The sequence below is a fragment of the Lissotriton vulgaris genome, chromosome 9, assembly GCF_964263255.1.
Source record: "Lissotriton vulgaris chromosome 9, aLisVul1.2, whole genome shotgun sequence".
Classification (NCBI taxonomy): Eukaryota; Metazoa; Chordata; class Amphibia; order Caudata; family Salamandridae; genus Lissotriton; species Lissotriton vulgaris.
This window is the reverse complement of record NC_141697.1, coordinates 1,062,535,498-1,062,555,701: the sequence shown is the minus strand read 5'-3', so window position 1 is coordinate 1,062,555,701 and position 20,204 is coordinate 1,062,535,498. Positions and strand designations below refer to the sequence as shown.

Below are 20,204 nucleotides of genomic sequence, written 5' to 3'. Positions count from 1 at the left end.
GGTGCATTTGTTCGCTATGAAACTCCAATTCACCCGAAATCGTTGGTCCTCTAGAAAGATCTTAGGTTCTAATCTAACCAACAAGCTCGGGGGGAAGCTCCTGCACGCAGGTACTCAGTCATAAGAGTCCCATGTAGGGCGACCCTTATCTCTCGTTTTTTCAGGTTGGTCAACTTATCCCATTCCTCCCTAGCTGTGCTGTCAGTAGCTAGAGGCACATAATGGGGGAGCGGAAAGAATTAGCGTGATCTGTTCGTCTGAAAAGGCAAGGCAATTTATTACAGTATAACTGAGAATCAGTCACTCCGTGAGCTATTGATCACGTTTATATAGGTGTGTCTTCAATACAGTCCACTCTTAGCTGATTGGGTAGTCTTGCAGCATCAGAATAAAGTGATAAAGCCAGCAAGCCTTACCACATTTTAGTAGGGATAGTCGATTGTTTTTGGCTACCACAGGGGTTCTAGGTGCACACACTTTCTGTTTCACCTTTTTTGGACTAGTGGACATATAGGTTTTGTTCACACTACTCGTGCACTACACTAGTATTAGTTGGGGAATCACTATGTGTTTTCTCCTTTCTTCTTTACTTACAACACAAAGAGAACGTGGCCAATGATGAGAAGTGGGTAAACTGACAATTGTTTGCCAGGAACCCCCTCGGGTGTTGCTACCGTGAGGTACTCTCGCTTTTCTCACTTTATTTGTATATTTTGAAAGTGGGACTAGACCTGGGTGTTATATTTTTTGACAGTAAGAATACACCATGACCCAATAGATTAGTGTTAAGGAACACATCTAGGGCAGCAGCACAAATTGCCACACAACTCTGCTAGTGGTTCAATGAGAATAAGTGTGAGGTGGGTGAGGCCCTTGTTGTTGAATATTTACTGAGTGTGGGGTGGCCTCTATCCCTCTTTTCCCCCTAGGGCTCCTTTTGATTGATTACTTTTTATGAGCTGCCATCTCTACCATGTACAAAGAAGGAGCGTCCAATTGCGATATCTGGCAAAATCGCAATTGTACTGACAATGATCAATTCTCTCAACAAAAGCAAAGACACTGTGAAGCTGAAAATATAGTTTTAAGATCAATTTGACCACTCCAGTCATCCTGATGAAGCTGGAGACAAATCTAAGTAATACAGAGAACTCATCAGTATATGTATGATCTTACATGACTTTGCTGGATTACTTGTAATATTCTCAACCCTCAAATGGAGTGGATGCCAGAAGGGAGTGAGAGTGAAATCGTTTGGTATTTACAGGTATATTCACACAGTCCCAGTAGAAGGCCAATGACCATATATTCCTTGCCTTGTGATTTGGAATGTCAACTTGTAGGGATAAGTTGCTCATACCAAAAAGGAATGTTAACCCACACTGTTTTAGGGTTTCAGCCTCTGCCTTCATTCAGTGCATCTAATTAACAGTACGAACACCAAGCACAGAAATTTACTGGGGAGCAGGGGTTTCTGTACTGTTTGTCTTGAGCTTTGCATGTCCAGTATGTCACTTTCTAGTGCAACAGGTTTTTAAAGCTGTATTCGAGCAATGATATTGATACAGCCAAATTAACATTACTGAACTTGACTGCGGTTGCAAAGGTGATCTGCAAACAAACCTGAAGTGCTAGAGCTTCCTGCTGCTGGCGACCCTCCTCCTGCGCTTTTTCGAGTGCCAGACAAAGTTCTTCTTTAGCTCTGATCTCACAACTCAAAGCTGCCTCTTGTGCTTCACTGAATTTTGCTGCATTAGCTTTGTGAAGTTCTGCAAGTTCTCTGAAGAAACAAAGCAATTATTAACTTTTTTTCTCAGTACATTAATTAATGATCCAAACTATATGTCAACTGACAAATGACAGTCCCTAATATGCAGTGTTACAACACTGCAAACAAAAACTCTGAAATGTGCAAGGAAATGAATATAAAATGGACATTGAACCCATAATCTATTAATTTAAAGGATAAAACTAGATATCAAATAGAGACATATTTATTGTGTTTATTAGATAGAACATATTTTAAAATAAATACTAGAACGTAGACCCCCTCAAGCCTTGCTTAATGCTTTTGTTGCCGGACTCAGTTTAACACCCTTAGTCATGCTCCATTCAAATTCTTCAGACTTTCTTTCTGCTCCCAGGAGCAATGCAACATTCATCTTCTACCAGAAAACCACCTGGCTCTATTTATTAACAAGCATTTGCAATGCAATAGGTTTCGCATTAGGAAAGTTTGAGCAATTGGTATTGTAAATGGCAAAGTTTTTATTTATGTTTTTTTTTTTAAATACCTAAATTAATAGCTTTGTCATTTACAATGCCAATAGTTATAACTTTCGCAAATGTGATACCTATAGCATTTGTAATGCAATATGTTTTGTATTTACATGACTTAGATGTATTGATATTACAAATAACAATGGCGTTTAATTTTTTTAAATAACTAATACTTAAATAAAAGTTATTGTAATTTATAATGGCAATAGCTTAAACTTTTCTAAAGAACTTTTGTGAAATTATGTTCAGTGTATCAGAGAGCGCAATAATACGAGATCAGTGTGAGATCCTGAACACACCTGCTGCCAAGATGGATACCGCCCAGGCTCTCTGTGACTCCATCCACAAATGTGTGAGGGGGGTCTCAGTGTGGGGAGCTCTAACCAGCTGAGGACAACCAGCAACAAGACTGGGCTAGTACCAGATATTCGGCCTCTCACACCATGTCCTATTCCCACAAAAACCTTACATTTAGATTTAATCTGAGGGTGGGAACGGGGGTGCTCTTTCACTGTGCCTGGGCCAACCCTCAGTCTTTTTGCTGAGAAGAATTTGGGAGGTCTTGTCCTTTTTTAAAGCTTTGACAATCTAGCTCTTCACTGGGACCCCTTCTGGGGTGCCCCAGCATTTTACATAAAAGTAATGACATAACTTGGGGTTGCAACATCACTCACAGTTGTCAGAGCTTGGAGATTCCCTCCAAGTGGTTATTACAACTGCATTTGTTTATACATAATATACAACATAGCCACATTCTGTTTACACTGCTTAAGTGTCTAATCTCTCGTTTCTGTAGCAGGATGAGAACTCAAGCTCAAACATGACAGCAAAAAGTAGGTACTTCAAAAGCAGAACATGTGGACTTCTAAAACAAGCATATTGTAGCGCATTAATAAGATACAATCCACAGTCATCTAGAAACATCCTCAAACTGAGTCTCGGCTGTCCATGCATACGAACAATTGATTCTTCCAACTCTCACATTTTGGGGCACCTCCGGAGAAGCTTCAATAGGTTAAACTACCAACCTGCGGGCACCAATATGTAAATTTCTAAACCTCTATTAATAATTCACAACATTTTCTCCACACGCCCTTAAATATGAGGCTGATACTAACCTCGGGGCCAAGCATGACAGCAGGATCTGTGATTGTTGACATAACTTAAGCGCGTGCTGCAGTCCACCGCCGGCCTGCGACCAGGAAGTCAGGCAGGCCGGGCGGGACAACCGGAAACAGGAAGTAGGAGGGCGGGAGCCTACCCCGCCTCCCACGGAAGAGCCGCGATTGTTTGGAGCACCGGAGCAGGCAGGAGCCTACCCTGCGCCCCGGTGCCGAAGAAGGGAGGAAGAGTCCTGCTGCCGATGAGAGCCGCTGCACCAAGGAAGCCGGTGAGTGGGGCTTCGCCTTGTTGCTGGGCTGCGAGGGCGGGGGGCATGTGTGTGCGCGCGCGCGTGCGGCGGCGGGCTGTGTATGTGTGTGAGCGTGCGTGTGTGTGTGTGTGTGTATGTGTCTTGGAGTCTGTGTGTATGCGTGTGTGTGTGTGACTGTGGGGGGCGGGGGGGGAGGGGGTTGCCTGTCTGGGTGCCTGCGTGTCTGTGTAAGTGTAAGTGCGTGTGCGCGTGTGTGTGCATGCATGCGCGTTAGGCTGACTTGCTGGGAGTATGGGAGGGAAGTGCACGGCGCGGCGCAGGACGGAACGTGCGCGTTCGCGCACCCAAATCTGCCTTCAAAAGCTCGTGACAGTTTCTTGTCCTCATTCCCCCGTGTCCGATAACTATAAGTCTCCGACCCTGGACGCATCCTTCGGATGCGAATTCCAGGGCGAGACCTAAAAATGACTGGCAAGTCTAAAGCCTGTGATCTTGATTCAAAGTACACAACATAATGATACGATCATCCAGCACACATTTTATGTCCTGTCATGACAAAATATGATCTACCTGAAGGAGCTATCAAGTGCAGCCTGAAGACTACGGTTCTTTTCTTGAAGTTCTTCTATGTCAGCCTGCTGTTGTGTGAGTTCCTTCTCTTGTCGCTCAACCACGCTGTTTAACTTCTTTATGTTCTCTCGATGCTGTTTCTCCACTTCTTCTTTACCATCAAACACCTACCATAAAAAACAATTGTTCAATAAAATATTTCACACACTAGACAAACACCAACCAAGCGGTTTCATTTTCACAATTTATTTTGTCTTGGAAAGTTCTTTAAACAAAATATATATCTTTATCTATATATATACACCTAGATCTATATATAAAAACGTACACATATTTTCTTGTTACCGTCTCCAAGCAGCCACTCTCAAATGTGGTGGGTGCTGTGGTTCATGAGGACGGTCTCACGTTAAACTCATTTCACTCCGCACAGGTACACCGGGCATTCAGGAGTGATAATTGTATTAATTTTTATTTTAATGTGACCACGACAAACAAACTGACAGACACGTTTCTGGACCCCTGGCCTTTGTCAATGTCAGAGTCAATTACACCCTCCTTTTGTTATATACAGTGACATTACTATTGGACGGCAGAAGTGACATAGAAACAAGGGATGGGCTTCTGAAATCTAAATATTATATATGGATCACTAGGGTGGCCATCTAAAAACATGTTGAAATACATAGTTTATCTTTGTTCCTTAGTGTGTTACATAGGGCAATCCGTGTCAAATCTTATAATTCGGGTTCCTTTGATAAGTAAGTAACATAGATAGCAATAATTACTCTTTTTAAAAATCGAAATAAATAATCATTTAAGCGCAATGAATTACATAAAACCCAATTCATTATCATGACAAAGACCAAATTCTCTTTAAAAACAGGGATTTCATGTCGGTTTATGATTGCACTTGCCCAATTTAAAAGAAACAATAAACTGATGTTACTTAATACTGCACAATTCAAAATAAAATTATTCACAATGGTATCAAATATATACCGTACAGATGATACAGACCAGTCTCACATTTAATTCCAGATTCAACAATATTGCCCTGAATGGGCTAAGAATCCTAAAAAGATGTATTAAGCTTGCTCACTTTATTCCGCTCTGAATGGGCCTGGATTTGGACCAAGACCTCCATCAGAAGTGTCTGTACCTATCACTAAAGTGACTATGTGCTCAGCGCAAAATAAGTACTCCTTTTGTTAAAAAAAACCTTTTATTATATATTCCCAGGCACCACCAGCGATCAGCAAGCACGCCAGCATACCGCAACCCTTTGAACTATGTACCAGGCAGGCATGCCTGCAGACAAGGAGTGTGACAATGGAGATGAGGAAACAGCAGAAAGGAGAGAGGCAGGTCCACCGCTGGAAGCAAAGGCTTTCATCGCGGCGACTGAGTCTCCTCCGTAATTCAGCCCAGCCTCACCCTAGGATTACCACCTTTGTGTGGAGCTGGGCACTGCAAATGACACTGGCCAGGCGGTGGGGTCAGAGGACCTCAGCACGGATTGTCGGATCGAGTCACATCAGATGCAGGAATTAAGTTGAACACTGCCGCCACCTGTTCGTGAGTAAGTTGTTTTGGAAAAAGTACAACACAGGGATGCCGATTGCAGAAATTGACATCGTTTCAAATTGCGAGAGTGGATTTCCCCTAAAATTAGAGACATGATCTGCATGCATGACAGGTGTTCCGTAATGAATCCGAAAGGTGGCATCGATGAAAATAATTTTGTTTTCAATGGAAGATTTTAGTGCATGTCATTTGGTTGAAGTAAAAAACTTTTAAATGCCACCATCGCAGCTGAGGACTTAAATGATATTCCAGTCCGGTTTTTACAAGTGCCAATTTGATGTATGCAGGAGCTGCGGAATTAAATGGATCTTGGTGTCCGAAATAGCGCTCAGATGGACTGATTGGAAGTTTCATAAAACACAGTTTGAACTTTATATTAATCAGTACTACCGGTGGGGAACTGTAATAACATTGTTTTCATTGCTGAAAGGTTCCGTATGTGTCCCGATATAGTAATAAACCTTGCTGCCTAAGGAAGTGCATTTTTTTACGTTCATGGTTGTGAATGTTTAAAGTGAGCACCAATATGGCGCACTTCAGATTGATAAAGGAAGTATAACTGCCGAAACACGTCTCTCTTTGGTGTTCCAGTACCTGAACTGACTCAAACAGGATATTATATATATATATATATATATATATATATATATATATATATATATATATATATATATATGAAAAACCAAAGGTCTCTGGGACGTTATAGTTAGGCTGACATTTCACTTGTACATCAAAACCAGAGAAATTCAACAGTTATAGGTAGCTGGGCTAACTATAACTTGTGTCCCCGCAATGCACTGGGTATGACCTCACATATTACATCACTCATCCCATGGTCAGAGACATCACTGATAAAATCACTGATGACATCATCCATAGGACCACTCATACGCCCACTCACTCACACCCCCATAGAACGACTCATACACCCACTGTCACTCCCACACCACCACTCCCATACCCATACAAGCACTTACACACCCACTCACTGATCCACAGAGCCACTCACGCATCCACTCACAGATACAGCCACTCACACACCCATTAACTCATCAATATATCCAGTCATACAGACACACACACACTCAATACACCCATACAGCCACTGAATGAATGAATATTAGTCTTATAAAGCACAAACTTTCCCCAAGGGCGTCAAGGCGATACGGATAGAGCGAGAGGTCGGAGGAAGCACAGAAAGGGCCTAGCAATTAAGAGTAAAGAACCATGTTTTTAATGCCTTGCGGAACAAAAGGTGACAGTTTTAGCCAGAGATCGATAGGGGGCGAGAATTCCAGAGCTTGGAGGCAGTAGCTGCTCTCCCCCTACCTGGCTCTCCTGAACCTGGAAACTACCAACCAGTTTTTGTTGGCAGACGGCTGTTGTTTGGTAGAGACACACCGTAGGAAGAGCTGTTTAATGCCTTTGGGCACGTGTTGTGAAGAGCCTTATGGACAAGGCAGAGGGCCTTGAACAGAATCCTCTTTTCTAAGGGGAGCCAGAGCAGCTTACAAATGGATGCTGAAACAGGTTAGAATTTGTGAAGATCCATTACAAGTCTGGCCGCTGCATTCTGTACAAGCTGCAGTTTTTGGATGGAACCCCTATTGATGTCCAGTTAAAGGGCATTACAATTATCCAATCTGGAGAGAACCAGGGCCACCGGTGCCTGCTTTCAGGAGGAAAAGGAGAGATCATACTCAGAATCCTAATGATACCAAAACTGGTAGAGACAGTTCTGTTGATCTGGGGGTTAAAAGAGAGAGCTGTCAACAATGACACCACAATTCTTTGCTGCTGAGGCTGGACAAGGGCATGAGCCAATCATTACAGGCCACCAGGAGTACGACCATATAGTTTGTTGGCTGCCAACTATCAAGACTTCTGCCTTGTCCTAATTGAGTCGCAGGTAGTTGCCTACCATCCAGGAGGCCTCAGCCTGCGTGCAGCAATTAAAATTTGCAGCGGGTGCCTCAATGCGGTTAGCAATTGACACAATAATTTGTGAGTCATTCACATAGGACAGTGCCTGCAGTCCAAAAGATCTGATAACCTTGGCCAAAGGAGCAACATAGATGTTAAACAAGGTTGGGCTCAATGATGAACCCTGTGGAACTCCGCAAGAGGTAAGAGTGGAGTCAGAATAGAAGTGATCCAGTTTTTATTTTTGTAACCGATCCGTAATGAATAAATACAGAAGCATCATATCGGAGCCTGTGACTCCCAATTTCTTTGAGATGGCCAACCAGCCTCGTAGGCGAGATGGCCACTCATACATCTACTCAGTCACCTATACAGTCACTCACACCTCTACTCACTCACCCATACAGTTACTCACACACACTCACTTATACAGATACTAACACATATACTTACTCACCTACAGTCACTGATATAAGCGCACACTCACGCATACAGCCATTCTCACATTTACTCCCTCACTCATAAAGTCACTACCACACCCACTCATTCATTCACCCATACAAGACTCACAAACTCACTCACTCACCCATACATCATGCACACAGTCAGTCACTCACCCACCCACCCACTCATATACCACTCACCCACCCATACACCACTCAACCACCCACTCACACACCAATACAGCCACTGACTCACTCACCTATACAACCACTCACACACCCAGAGAGCCACACAGACAACTACTCAGGCATGGATAAACACATCCACATATCCACTCAAACTATAGGTCTTATGGCATTCGGGTTGAGCCGTCGGGCGGATCCCACATGATCCCTGGCTGAGCACTGCAGTCCCTCCCCCTTTACGATCAGGACGGATTGTAGCCACCTCACAGCTTTCCGGTCGAGACGCAGAGAAGCCGGTGGCTGCAGTGGCGTTGTTTGTTGTTTTCTGCCCTGATATAGCCACGCCTGCAGCTAGCTTCACCACAGTGATTTGTGAATTTCTGACCCGCAGCTCAGTTTGACAACTCACGGGTCGGATCATGAGGCTGAGAGATGCAAAGAACGTCCAGCCACAGCCAATAGCAGCAGCTTGGTTTGCTGCCTTTGTTCAAACTTCCGTCGCGCCTGCACCTCCACTATTTAATGTGCTTCTCCATTGACCTGAGCAGTCTGCTGAAAGCACCAAGCAGCCTCTACTGACCATATCAACTTCAGCATTATATTAGGTTCTCCAAGCCTACAGGGAGAATTATGTTTTGATTATTAGGCTCTCATGAGAAAGGTTTAACCTGAGCAGCCTGAGGCGATCTACAACCCACACGGACCTCTGATGTTTCATGGTTCCACTCCTCCACCCATTATTGTTTGCCTTCTTGGATACCCCAGGACCATATTGAGAGAAAGGTTGGGACAGGCGGCTTTTGCTGGAGACTGGAGAGAGAACTGAACCGCCAGATTTCCCACCAGAAGGGTAAGTGCTCTATGTTTATTCTTGGTTATTAAGAGGTACTAGGATTACCATCAGATTGGTGGGGGGGTCGCTGGTTCGGGTCAGGTAGTTAGAGGTCTTTCAAAGCTTCTCTGACTCCATTAGCTTTCCTGCGATGCATTTTAAAGTCAAGTCTGTTGACTATGTGAAAGCATTCTAAGATATTAAGCGTTTCTGCCAAATCTGAGGCGTCACCATTGGCACAAAGGGTTAAAAAATGTGGAGGCCAGGCAGCACCGTGGGCTAACTGCAGTTCCTAGCTATGAAAGGAGTTAATGTTGGCTGCAGGTACAGGAAACCTTGATGATAATCGGAAATCTCCAGATGCCACTGATCATTCCGATCTTGAAGTAGTAGGCTTCGTCTCTCATCAGGATGGCAAAAATCTCCTGGATACTGGAGCCCCCTTTACCAAGCAAATGGCTGGGGGAGACTTAGCCGAGAACTTGTTGGAGCCCGAATCAAGCCTGGGCCAGGGCACGGGCACAGTTAAGGAATATCCTTTGTTTAAGAAAAATAAAGCTGGCACTGGGGCCGTTGTATTGGGGGGTTCACAGTCAACTGTTTTGTCCTCTCTAATGGCTGCTCTAGCTTCAATGGGTAATCATGATTCCCTGTAATTATCTTCATTGGCTCCCCAGGAGGCTGGATTTAGTGCTTTCAGTCAAATTGACTGGCAGCAGAGTTAGGAAAATTGGTAGTCAAGTCACAGCAGGAGGCTTTCCAGCAGGGTGTTGAAAGCCCCAATATGCAACTGGAAGTAAAAAATGTGCCCAATCTTATCTTGGACGTGATTAGGGAGTTGAATGCCTTAGAGACTGCTGCGTTATATGTCAGTCTCTCCATAATCGAGGATTCTATTGCCAAACATCCAGAGAGGATAAAGGAGACATAGTCCAGATTTCGGGGATTAAGGATCAGTTCGTTACGATGCAGAAGGAAATCGGCCAGTTCCATAAACAACAGTCTTGGCTCGAGAATAAGATTGATGAACTCAAAAATCATGTACGCCGCTCCAACCTTTACATTGTCAGGGTTCTGGAGGGCTCCGAGGGCCAACAAATGCTTCAGTGGGTTGATTAGTTTATTAAGACCTATGTTCTGCCAGAATTTTCTGGTGATTTACCATTAACAAGAACTCATCATATTCCAGTGCAGCACTCCCCCAGCTCAAAATACCCACGTACAATTCTTGTTAATTTTAGGCCTATTGAGTTAAAGAGCAAGTATTGTCAAAGACAATTCACTAGAGGCAGTTTTCTATGCCTGGTGTACCCTTTTGCTACATGTTTTCTTATTTGCCTGCTTCTGCAGCCAGACAGCAAAAGGAGTTTGTCAAAATGCTTCACTTCTTTAAAGCACAGGGTGTACTATCAACAATTATGCAGCAATCTAAACTGAAGGTTTTGGTAAAGGGACAATTCCATCTGTCCTGCAATGTCTCAGAGGCACAGGAGCTCTTGCAGCAGAAGTCTAATAAAACCTAATAACTCTCATGAACTGCCATAAACTGATTTATTGTTACTTTTATTGCTGGTTAAAGGGTGGGCAGTTGGCACATATATCAAAAAAATGAGCAGATGTTTTATGAACTCCCATTGGAAAACATTGGGGGAGGGGGGGTTCAGAATATTTATTCTTATATACATCAAATTCCAAAGCAGTTTGTTCAGAGAGCACCTTGGTTACAGTCAAGGGGTTCAGAAAATACTTTTTCTGATAAGCATTATGTTTGAAAATGGGTCACAAAGACAGAATTTTATCATGTAATGTAAACAATATGGTAAATAGATGCAAATGTGGTGCACTGATGAAACGGCTGGTTTCTTTTGCCCCGAATTAATAATTTTTTTAAAGAGACTCATCTTAAGTTCAACTCGCTGAAGGTTCATATACCAAGGCAGTATTCTCAAGCTTTGTTTGCCTTTGCTGGTCTCACAGTAAGAGTGGTTGCAATCCATTTGGACAGAGGTCTGGATTGGGTCCTTACTGATATAATAAGGAATACACAGGGTCGCTGGCTTTGGTTAAAGGCTATGGGCAAAGGGCTTCCCCTCATTTTAGAAAATTTCTATGCCCCAGTGATGAATGAGCCTGAACTTCTGCAACAGATATATAAGATCGTGTTGGGAGTGGTCAGCCGATTATTATAAGGTAAGGGGGGTTTTAACTACATTCAGGAACATGCCAATGAAACCTCTAATAAAACAAAAAACAAAACCTTGAACTAAAAAGGCTATCAATACCCTTAAGAATGATTCCCACTTAGTAGATTCTTGGAGGTCTGACCACCCCGGTATTCAATAATTCAATTGCTTTTCAGGTCTGATATCTGGGCCAATTCCTTTTCTGATCATTCGCTGATCTCAGTTATTATAGAGGTTGAGGCAGCTCAGAACAATAGGCCCAGGTGGTGTTGGACCGCTCTTTAATTCTAGATCAACAATGGCTCATTGATATGAGTAAATTTATACAGGAATTATTTCAGCTAAATCAGTGAAATGCTTTTTGGTTTTACATAAGGGAAGCTTTTAAGGCACAGTAGGGGTGGATTTATTGCCTTTCAGGTTAACCGATTCAGAAAAGGGGGTGGTGATGAACAGAGTATCTGAATTAAGCAGACCACTCTTACCCAGTCCAAAGAACAGGGCTTGATCCATCACCGTTATTTATCTCACTGCACCATCCCAGCTCAGAACCTGGCTATATGCAAATCAGTCTGTCCCTGGCCCAGTGCATCATGGGAACAGGGCCAACTAAACTACCAAGCCAATTCTTCACCAGAAAGAAGACAAGCTACCGGGGACCGGTTTCTGGCATTTCAGCCTTCTTCGGCCCGGCTTGCTTGAATCCTGATGGTGCAGTGAGAAAGGGACTCATGTCTGAGTATATCCTGCCACACCTATAGTGGCCAAAAACGATTCAGAAAAGGGGGTGGTGATGAACAGAGTGTCTGAATTAAGCAGACCACTCTTACCCAGTCCAAAGTTCAGGGCTTGATCCATCACCGTTATTTATCTCACTGCACCATCCCAGCTCAGAACCTGGCTATATGCAAATCAGTCTGTCCCTGGCCCAGTGCATCATGGGAACAGGGCCGACTAAACTACCAAGCCAATTCTTCACCAGAAAAGAGACAAGCTACCGGGGACCGGTTTCTGGCATTTCAGCCTTCTTCGGCCCAGCTTGCTTGAATCCTGATGGTGCAGTGAGAAAGGGACTCATGTCTGAGTATACCCTGCCACACCTATAGTGGTCAAAAACGATTCAGAAAAGGGGGTGGTGATGAACAGAGTGTCTGAATTAAGCAGACCACTCTTACCCAGTCCAAAGATCAGGGCTTGATCCATCACCGTTATTTATCTCACTGCACCATCCCAGCTCAGAACCTGGCTATATGCAAATCAGTCTGTCCCTGGCCCAGTGCATCATGGGAACAGGGCAGACTAAACTACCAAGCCAATTCTTCACCAGAAAGGAGACAAGCTACCGGGGACCGGTTTCTGGCATTTCAGCCGTCTTCGGCCCGGCTTGCTTGAATCCTGATGGTGCAGTGAGAAAGGGACTCATGTCTGAGTATACCCTGCCACACCTATAGTGGCCAAAAACGATTCAGAAAAGGGGTGGTGATGAACAGAGTGTCTGAATTAAGCAGACCACTCTTACCCAGTCCAAAGATCAGGGCTTGATCCATCACCGTTATATATCTCACTGCACCATCCCAGCTCAGAACCTGGCTATATGCAAATCAGTCTATCCCTGGCCCAGTGCATCATGGGAACAGGGCAGACTAAACTACCAAGCCAATTCTTCACCAGAAAGGAGACAAGCTACCGGGGACCGGTTTCTGGCATTTCAGCCTTCTTCGGCCCGGCTTGCTTGAATCCTGATGGTGCAGTGAGAAAGGGACTCATGTCTGAGTATACCCTGCCACACCTATAGTGGCCAAAAACGATTCAGAAAAGGGGGTGGTGATGAACAGAGTGTCTGAATTAAGCAGACCACTCTTACCCAGTCCAAAGATCAGGGCTTGATCCATCACCGTTATTTATCTCACTGCACCATCCCAGCTCAGAACCTGGCTATATGCAAATCAGTATGTCCCTGGCCCAGTGCATCATGGGAACAGGGCAGACTAAACTACCAAGCCAATTCTTCACCAGAAAGGAGACAAGCTACTGGGTACCGGTTTCTGGCATTTCAGCCTTCTTCGGCCCGGCTTGCTTGAATCCTGATGGTGCAGTGAGAAAGGGACTCATGTCTGAGTATACCCAGAAACTCTGTCCATCACCACCCCTTGTTGTTAAATATTTTGTCCACCCTAAGCGTGGAAGGGTATACTCAGATGTGAGTCCCTTGCTCATTGCACCATCAGGATTCAAGCAAGCCGGGCCGACGACGGCTGAAATGCCAGAAACCGGTCCCCGGAAGCTTGTTTCCTTCCCAGTGTAAGAATTGGCTTGGTAGTTTGGTTTGCCCTGTTCCCATCATGCACTGGGACAGGAACAGACTAATTTGCATGTAGCCAGGTTCTGAGCTGGGATGGTGCAGTGAGCTAAAAAACGGTGTTGGATCGGGCCCTGATCTCTTGACTGGGTGAGAGTATTCTGCCTAATTCAGAAACTCTGTCCATCACCACCCCTTGTTGTTAAATATTTCAGGTTAACCAACATAGGGGACGTCAACCAAAAATTGCTCAGCTGCAACTGGCCATAGATCATGCATCACGATTAATTAGATACTCATCGGTCTATGAAAAGGCCAAGCAGAATTTGAGGGATTTCTTTGTATTCTAAGAAATTACTAGCTCTAGGGCTTTTTATCAGCAACACAACGAAGAAAGCCAACAGATTGGGAGGTATCTGGCTTGGTCAGCCCAGGTAAAATAAGAGTCTGTGTTTGTTAGTGTTAGAACTGGCTATTTCTGGTTGGCTAAGGCTGACGCCAAAGCTAGGCAGAAACCACCATTCTAGACAGGGCAAGGGAGTCACACGCCAAGATAACCCCTGCTCACCCCCTTGGTAGCTTGGCACGAGCAGTAAGGCTAAACTCGGAGGCAATGTGTAAAGCATTTGCGCCAGCGCACAACAGCAACAACATACTAGGCACACCACAAAAGGAACTCCACACAAGATTATTATAAAATAACTTTTGTATTGTAAAAACACATCAGATAGTATCACACAAAATACATGGTGCCAACTGGCACGGGCAATATGCACAAGGGATTATTTACAGGAGACAGGGCCATGTGGGCCACTGTCAGAATCAGAAATAGCACTTCTAGAATAAAGAATAAAAATCATAGTAGCACAAATTAGCAACTATGGCACACAACCAGTAACCACCGGTAACAGGAACCAGGACCTCACTAGGACCACCTGCACTAAAAAGAACAACCACCTAAGTATCACACAGCACCTAGGGGTATAAACAAGAACCCATTACCCATAATGCATGAAACACATTCAGAGGAGTAATAAAGGAAAACACATGATGCCTAAAAACATTCAGAGGTGTACGGACAAGGGAAACACATGATATATAAACCTACACATTCAGCGGTGTTAAGAACAAAGCACATGATGCAATAAAATACATTCAAAGGTGCAGCGCAAGAGGACACATGATGCCTAAAACATTCAGAGGTGCCAGAACAATACAATAGCGCAAAAATCACATGATGCCTAAAAACATTCAGAGCTGCAGGAATAACACATGATGCAAGAAAACACATTCAGAGGTGCAATAACCATACAATTGCGCAAAACTCACATAAGCCACCACCTGTGGCAGTCCCTAGGCCAACTGGCCTTGTTGGGGCTAAGACGCCCTGTGTCCAGAATGTCAGGGCGCGCTGCCAGGCAGCGCCAGTCAAAAGTAAAAGCCTAAACGTGGCAGCTGCCCACGAAGTGCTGGGCAGCTGTTAAGCAATCACAAATGGGCCTAAACGGTGCAGCTGCCCACTAATTGCTGGGCAGCTGTGAATCCAAACTGCAACAGGGTCCTCACCGACCCTTAGGCGCAAACTGCGCCAACTGTTAGAGCCACCCAGACTCTGAGCATGTCACGTGCCCCAAATGTTGGAGCCACACAGGCTCTGAAGCACTCGTGTCCCCTACAAACCTCGCTGGGCTCTTAACACTAAGTAATGGCGGCCACGAGCCTCGCTGGGCTCTTTAACACTCAGTAAGGGCGGTCACGAGCCTCTCTGGGCCCTCCATAACTCAATCACAAATGCCCATGGAGCCTCACTGGCTCTGAAACAAGTAAGGCCCCCACGAGCCTTTCACTAAGGGGGAGAGGCGGGCACCGGCAATGTGCCCCGACGTCCCCCCTCCGCTGGAAATGGTGCGCGGAGCCCTCGTGGGCTCCAACTCTCTCCGCGTCCCTCCCGCCCCGTCACTCACCAGCTTCCCAGCTCTGCCGACTGAGGCGGAGGGGGGCGGCAGCTCCTCCCTTGACGCGGCAGCTCTTCTCCTGCGGGGCTTCCCGGGACTCCTGGGAGCCCCGCGCTGCAGTCGGCGGCCTCCGCCGCCATCATCACTTCACCCCCGGCCTCCTCACACATGCCAGCTCTTCGGCCAATCCGAGCGCGGCTCCAAGACAAGCCCCTTGTGACGCCGCACTTCCTCTCTGCCGTGGTCCAACCGCAGCGCGGCCCTCGGGACGAGCCCTCCCTCTGACGTGGAAGCTCCTCTCACGCCGCCCCACTCACCACGCGGCTTTCAGGACGAGCCTCCCGCTGCGAACCAATGGCTGCACGGCTCTCGAGGCAATCTTCTCCGGCGGCTATTAAACACAGCTCGGGCCGCAGCGGTGAACAAAGGGGCATAACGAGGGGTGGGCACCCTCGCTATTAAAATAAAATAGAGAAGCGAGGTGGCACTCGCAAAATAATCACATAATAGGGCAAAGTCGCAGGGTAGGCACCTGCCAAACCTCACGCAAAATGCGTGATGGCGACATGCTCGCTATGGGTCAAAATAAAGCGCTCTCCCAGCGCTATAGCAATATAAAGCGCTCCCAGGCGCTAGGGGGAATCAGGAAAAGTCCAGCAAAGTCCTGGGGGGGTAGGAAGAAGGTCCAAAGGATCCCAGGGCAAAGCAAAGTCCCCCCATCAGCCCAAGCAAGGCAGAGGGGTCCCCCAGAAGTCCTCCAGGCATCCAGGGGCTGGGCAGGATCCAGGGATTCCCCTGGGCCCAAGCAGCAGCACGCCCCTGGCAGATTCAAGTCAGAAACAAGAACAAATTGGAAGGGGACACAGCCCCTTCTTATACAGAGAAAAGTCTTTGAAGTCTTTGTGCAGGCAGTGTGAGAACCAGCTAGAACTGGTTTTAGGGAACTCTCTTCAGTGTCAGGGACAGAGGTGACAGTCGCCCAGCGGGAGGTGGAGCCAGCATTGTGGTCAGGCAGGCACAGCCCTAGTCACTCCCAGGTGCCATCTCCTCCCACTTCCCTGGCAGCAGATGCAGCCTTTCATCCATGGGCTGATTCAGACAACCTCTTGGGGCTCCCGAGCCCCTGTCACCCTCAAACCAGGCAGTCAATCCACAAGCAGGCCCAGGCACTCCTGGACCAGGCTCACCAGCCAATCACACGCCAGACACAAATTACACAAATATGCCAACTTCTAAAAGTGGCACTTCTAGACTAGACACAGTCATGCCGCATATATCATTACACTAGAAAAGTGAATATGCTAGCCCTCAAAATGATTTTTCTCACAATTTTTGAGAATACAAACAAACAAAAATATTTTGTTTGTATGGGTAATTTTATTTAACCCTTTTCATAAGTTTTTAATCTTTTTATAGAAACATTTTTTCATAGGTGAAAAAAGACACAAAATATTAACATTTACAATATTTACAACTCACATGTATACAACTATCATACCACTATGACGACTGACGTATATACAATTAATCCACAATATCTATACATACTATATATACAAGCTTCTTTTGAGAAAGGAAATGGATATCAATTAAACAACCACAAATAATTACTCTTTGTGGAGAATCGAATTATTATGACGCCCAAACAGGGTCAAACAACAAAAAAGGCAACAAGAAATTAAATTTTGGATTCAACAATTAGTTCAAATTAGTGAATCAACAACATGAAAATGCTAGACCAGAAATGCCTATTTGCTGTTTTTGCCAACGCGTTTCGAATCTGAGTGTGATCTCAGATTCTCCTCAGGGCTCTTTAAATGTAGATTCTGGAAAAGAGAGGAAGCTTGTTTTAGCCACTATTTATAGAATCGTTTTAACCCCCTAGCTGAAGAGATTGTCACAGATTTTACCTTAGAAATGGAATGCGCGGTCCCGCGCATTCCATTTCTAAGGTAAAATCTGTGACAATCTCTTCAGCTAGGGGGTTAAAACGATTCTATAAATAGTGGCTAAAACAAGCTTCCTCTCTTTTCCAGAATCTACATTTAAAGAGCCCTGAGGAGAATCTGAGATCACACTCAGATTCGAAACGCGTTGGCAAAAACAGCAAATAGGCATTTCTGGTCTAGCATTTTCATGTTGTTGATTCACTAATTTGAACTAATTGTTGAATCCAAAATTTAATTTCTTGTTGCCTTTTTTGTTGTTTGACCCTGTTTGGGCGTCATAATAATTCGATTCTCCACAAAGAGTAATTATTTGTGGTTGTTTAATTGATATCCATTTCCTTTCTCAAAAGAAGCTTGTATATATAGTATGTATAGATATTGTGGATTAATTGTATATACGTCAGTCGTCATAGTGGTATGATAGTTGTATACATGTGAGTTGTAAATATTGTAAATGTTAATATTTTGTGTCTTTTTTCACCTATGAAAAAATGTTTCTATAAAAAGATTAAAAACTTATGAAAAGGGTTAAATAAAATTACCCATACAAACAAAATATTTTTGTTTGTTTGTATTCTCAAAAATTGTGAGAAAAATCATTTTGAGGGCTAGCATATTCACTTTTCTAGTTCTATATTAGGTCCAGCTGCCCCTCTGTCCCAGGACCAAACTGAGTTTTGTTTACAAAAAGCATATATCATTACACAGCATTCAATCTCACGAGTTCGTACATATCAAACTCGACCCTGCACTCCCCACACATCAGGAACTACCATGGGCATACATATTCCCCATTCATTCCTATGGGAGGACAGGTCACTCACCACACATACACAAAGAGCTCAAGCACTTTACACTGTACCACAGTGAAAAAGTGCGCGGAGGCCTAAAATCACCAACACCAGGTCACAGAAACAGGCTAGGAAAAAGCAAAAAGTTTCGGGGTGAACCTGCCAAAAGGGCCAGGTCCAACAGTTAGGAAATTAAAGAATCATACATCAGGGGACATAGTATTGGATAAGGATCAAGTTTCTCAGGTATTTGATGAGCACTACAAGTTTGGCTATGAAACCAGCTATTCTACTTCTCAGTCACGTATAGCGCAATATTTTCAGGCTATTAGAATACCGTCTCTGGGGGATACCCAGAGTGATCAATTTATGACCACTTTTCACTCACGGTGGTGAAAGACACTTTTGGCCACAATGACGGCTTCCCTGACAAATTATATAACACTTTTGCTGTTGAATTGTTGCCTTTCTTGATTGAATCATTCAATTATGTTAAAGACGGGGGTGAAGTCTTATCTTATTCCAAGGAATCAACTATTGTCTGCTTTTTAAAAAAGGGCAAGAATCCTGAAGACATGGCGATCAATACGGGGACCCCCTTTGGCCTATTTTATTTAAATTTTTTGTAGAGCCTCTCGTGATTAGGATTAGTGCTTCCCAGGCTTTTGCGGCCCCTCTTTTGGGTATGACCAAGCTACAAATGTTCGCAGATGATGTTAATCTTTATGTGAAACCAGAAAAGGACAATATTCTTCAAGTTTTAGATGAATTTGATCAGTTTAAGGACATTGTGGATTTTAGATCAATCCAATAAAAAAAGGAGTTCTTTTCTTTAATTCTCCTGTCAATGCTCTTCTGAACGTTTTGCAACCACAAGCCAGAGATCACACACAGATTCGTTGTCTAGGGGTATACATCACTCATGAATATTCCAAGCTCTTTCAATTGAATTATCTCCTAATGTTTTATTAAATAAAGGGGCAGCTTGATAGATGAACTGCTCCCCCTGACCTTGGTTGGCAGAGTGGCTCTTCTAAAGCAGTCTGTTTTTACTTTGTTTTCTATTTCGCTCATTTAGATGTGCTTTTTAGATGGTTCATTTGGAATGACAAAGCACCTACTCTGCCCTCCATCTGGATACCTTACAGGTGGGTTCGCTTTCCCAATTTTCAAAGCTACTATCAGGCGGCCCTTTTGGATCTGTGTGCAAAGGTCCTGGACAGCAGAGGCACGACTGACTCCGTTTTTATCGATAAAATGATGCTGGCACTCAATTGCCTGTTTTATTAAGATTACTAAATAAAAATAAAAAAAAGTCAGATATAAGGTTTAACTAGATTTAAGAGTCAGACTATTGAGCATATATTGTTCCAATACGTTTTTTTCAGGCTGGAAGTTTTACACTTCAGGAATTGGAGCATCTGGGCTTAATCTCCCCACTGTAGTTAGTCTTTTGGATCATTCCAGGTTCAGGAAGTTACAGCATTTTCTTCTTGAGGGTAAATGGATTACATGGCTTGAGATTTCTGCTCGGTGTGGTGTATACGGGGCGTGACTTTTCCAGGGCTATTATCAGATCTTATCTTTTTTTTGTGCTCAACATTTTGATCCCAGTCTCGATATTCACACTGCACTTCGAGCTACTTTTTTACATCTAGGAACGTTGGGATACGGGATTGGTAGCGGCTAATACAGAGATCAGAGGTACACCCAAATGTTATTTAGAATATTTTAGAGAAAATCCGGTTAACACATCGCCACTTCTCAGAAGGAAATTGGCAGACAGCATCACTTTTAGTCAATAAGACGCTGAAACGGCAACTTCAAAAGATGTTGT

At 44.3% G+C, this 20,204-nt stretch overlaps 1 protein-coding gene across 1 annotated transcript in view; it reads right to left on the bottom strand.

Annotated features, from left to right (window-relative positions):
• TMF1 (TATA element modulatory factor 1) overlaps positions 1 to 20,204 on the bottom strand; it is a 311,640-nt gene that overhangs the window by 149,286 nt on the left and 142,150 nt on the right. Inside the window, exons 7-8 of the mRNA XM_086939038.1 lie at positions 4,223 to 4,389; positions 1,624 to 1,780 (exon numbers count right to left, since the gene is read on the bottom strand). Coding sequence (XP_086795164.1) covers positions 1,624 to 1,780; positions 4,223 to 4,389 — 324 coding nt within the window. The remainder of the gene's footprint in view (positions 1 to 1,623; positions 1,781 to 4,222; positions 4,390 to 20,204) is intronic.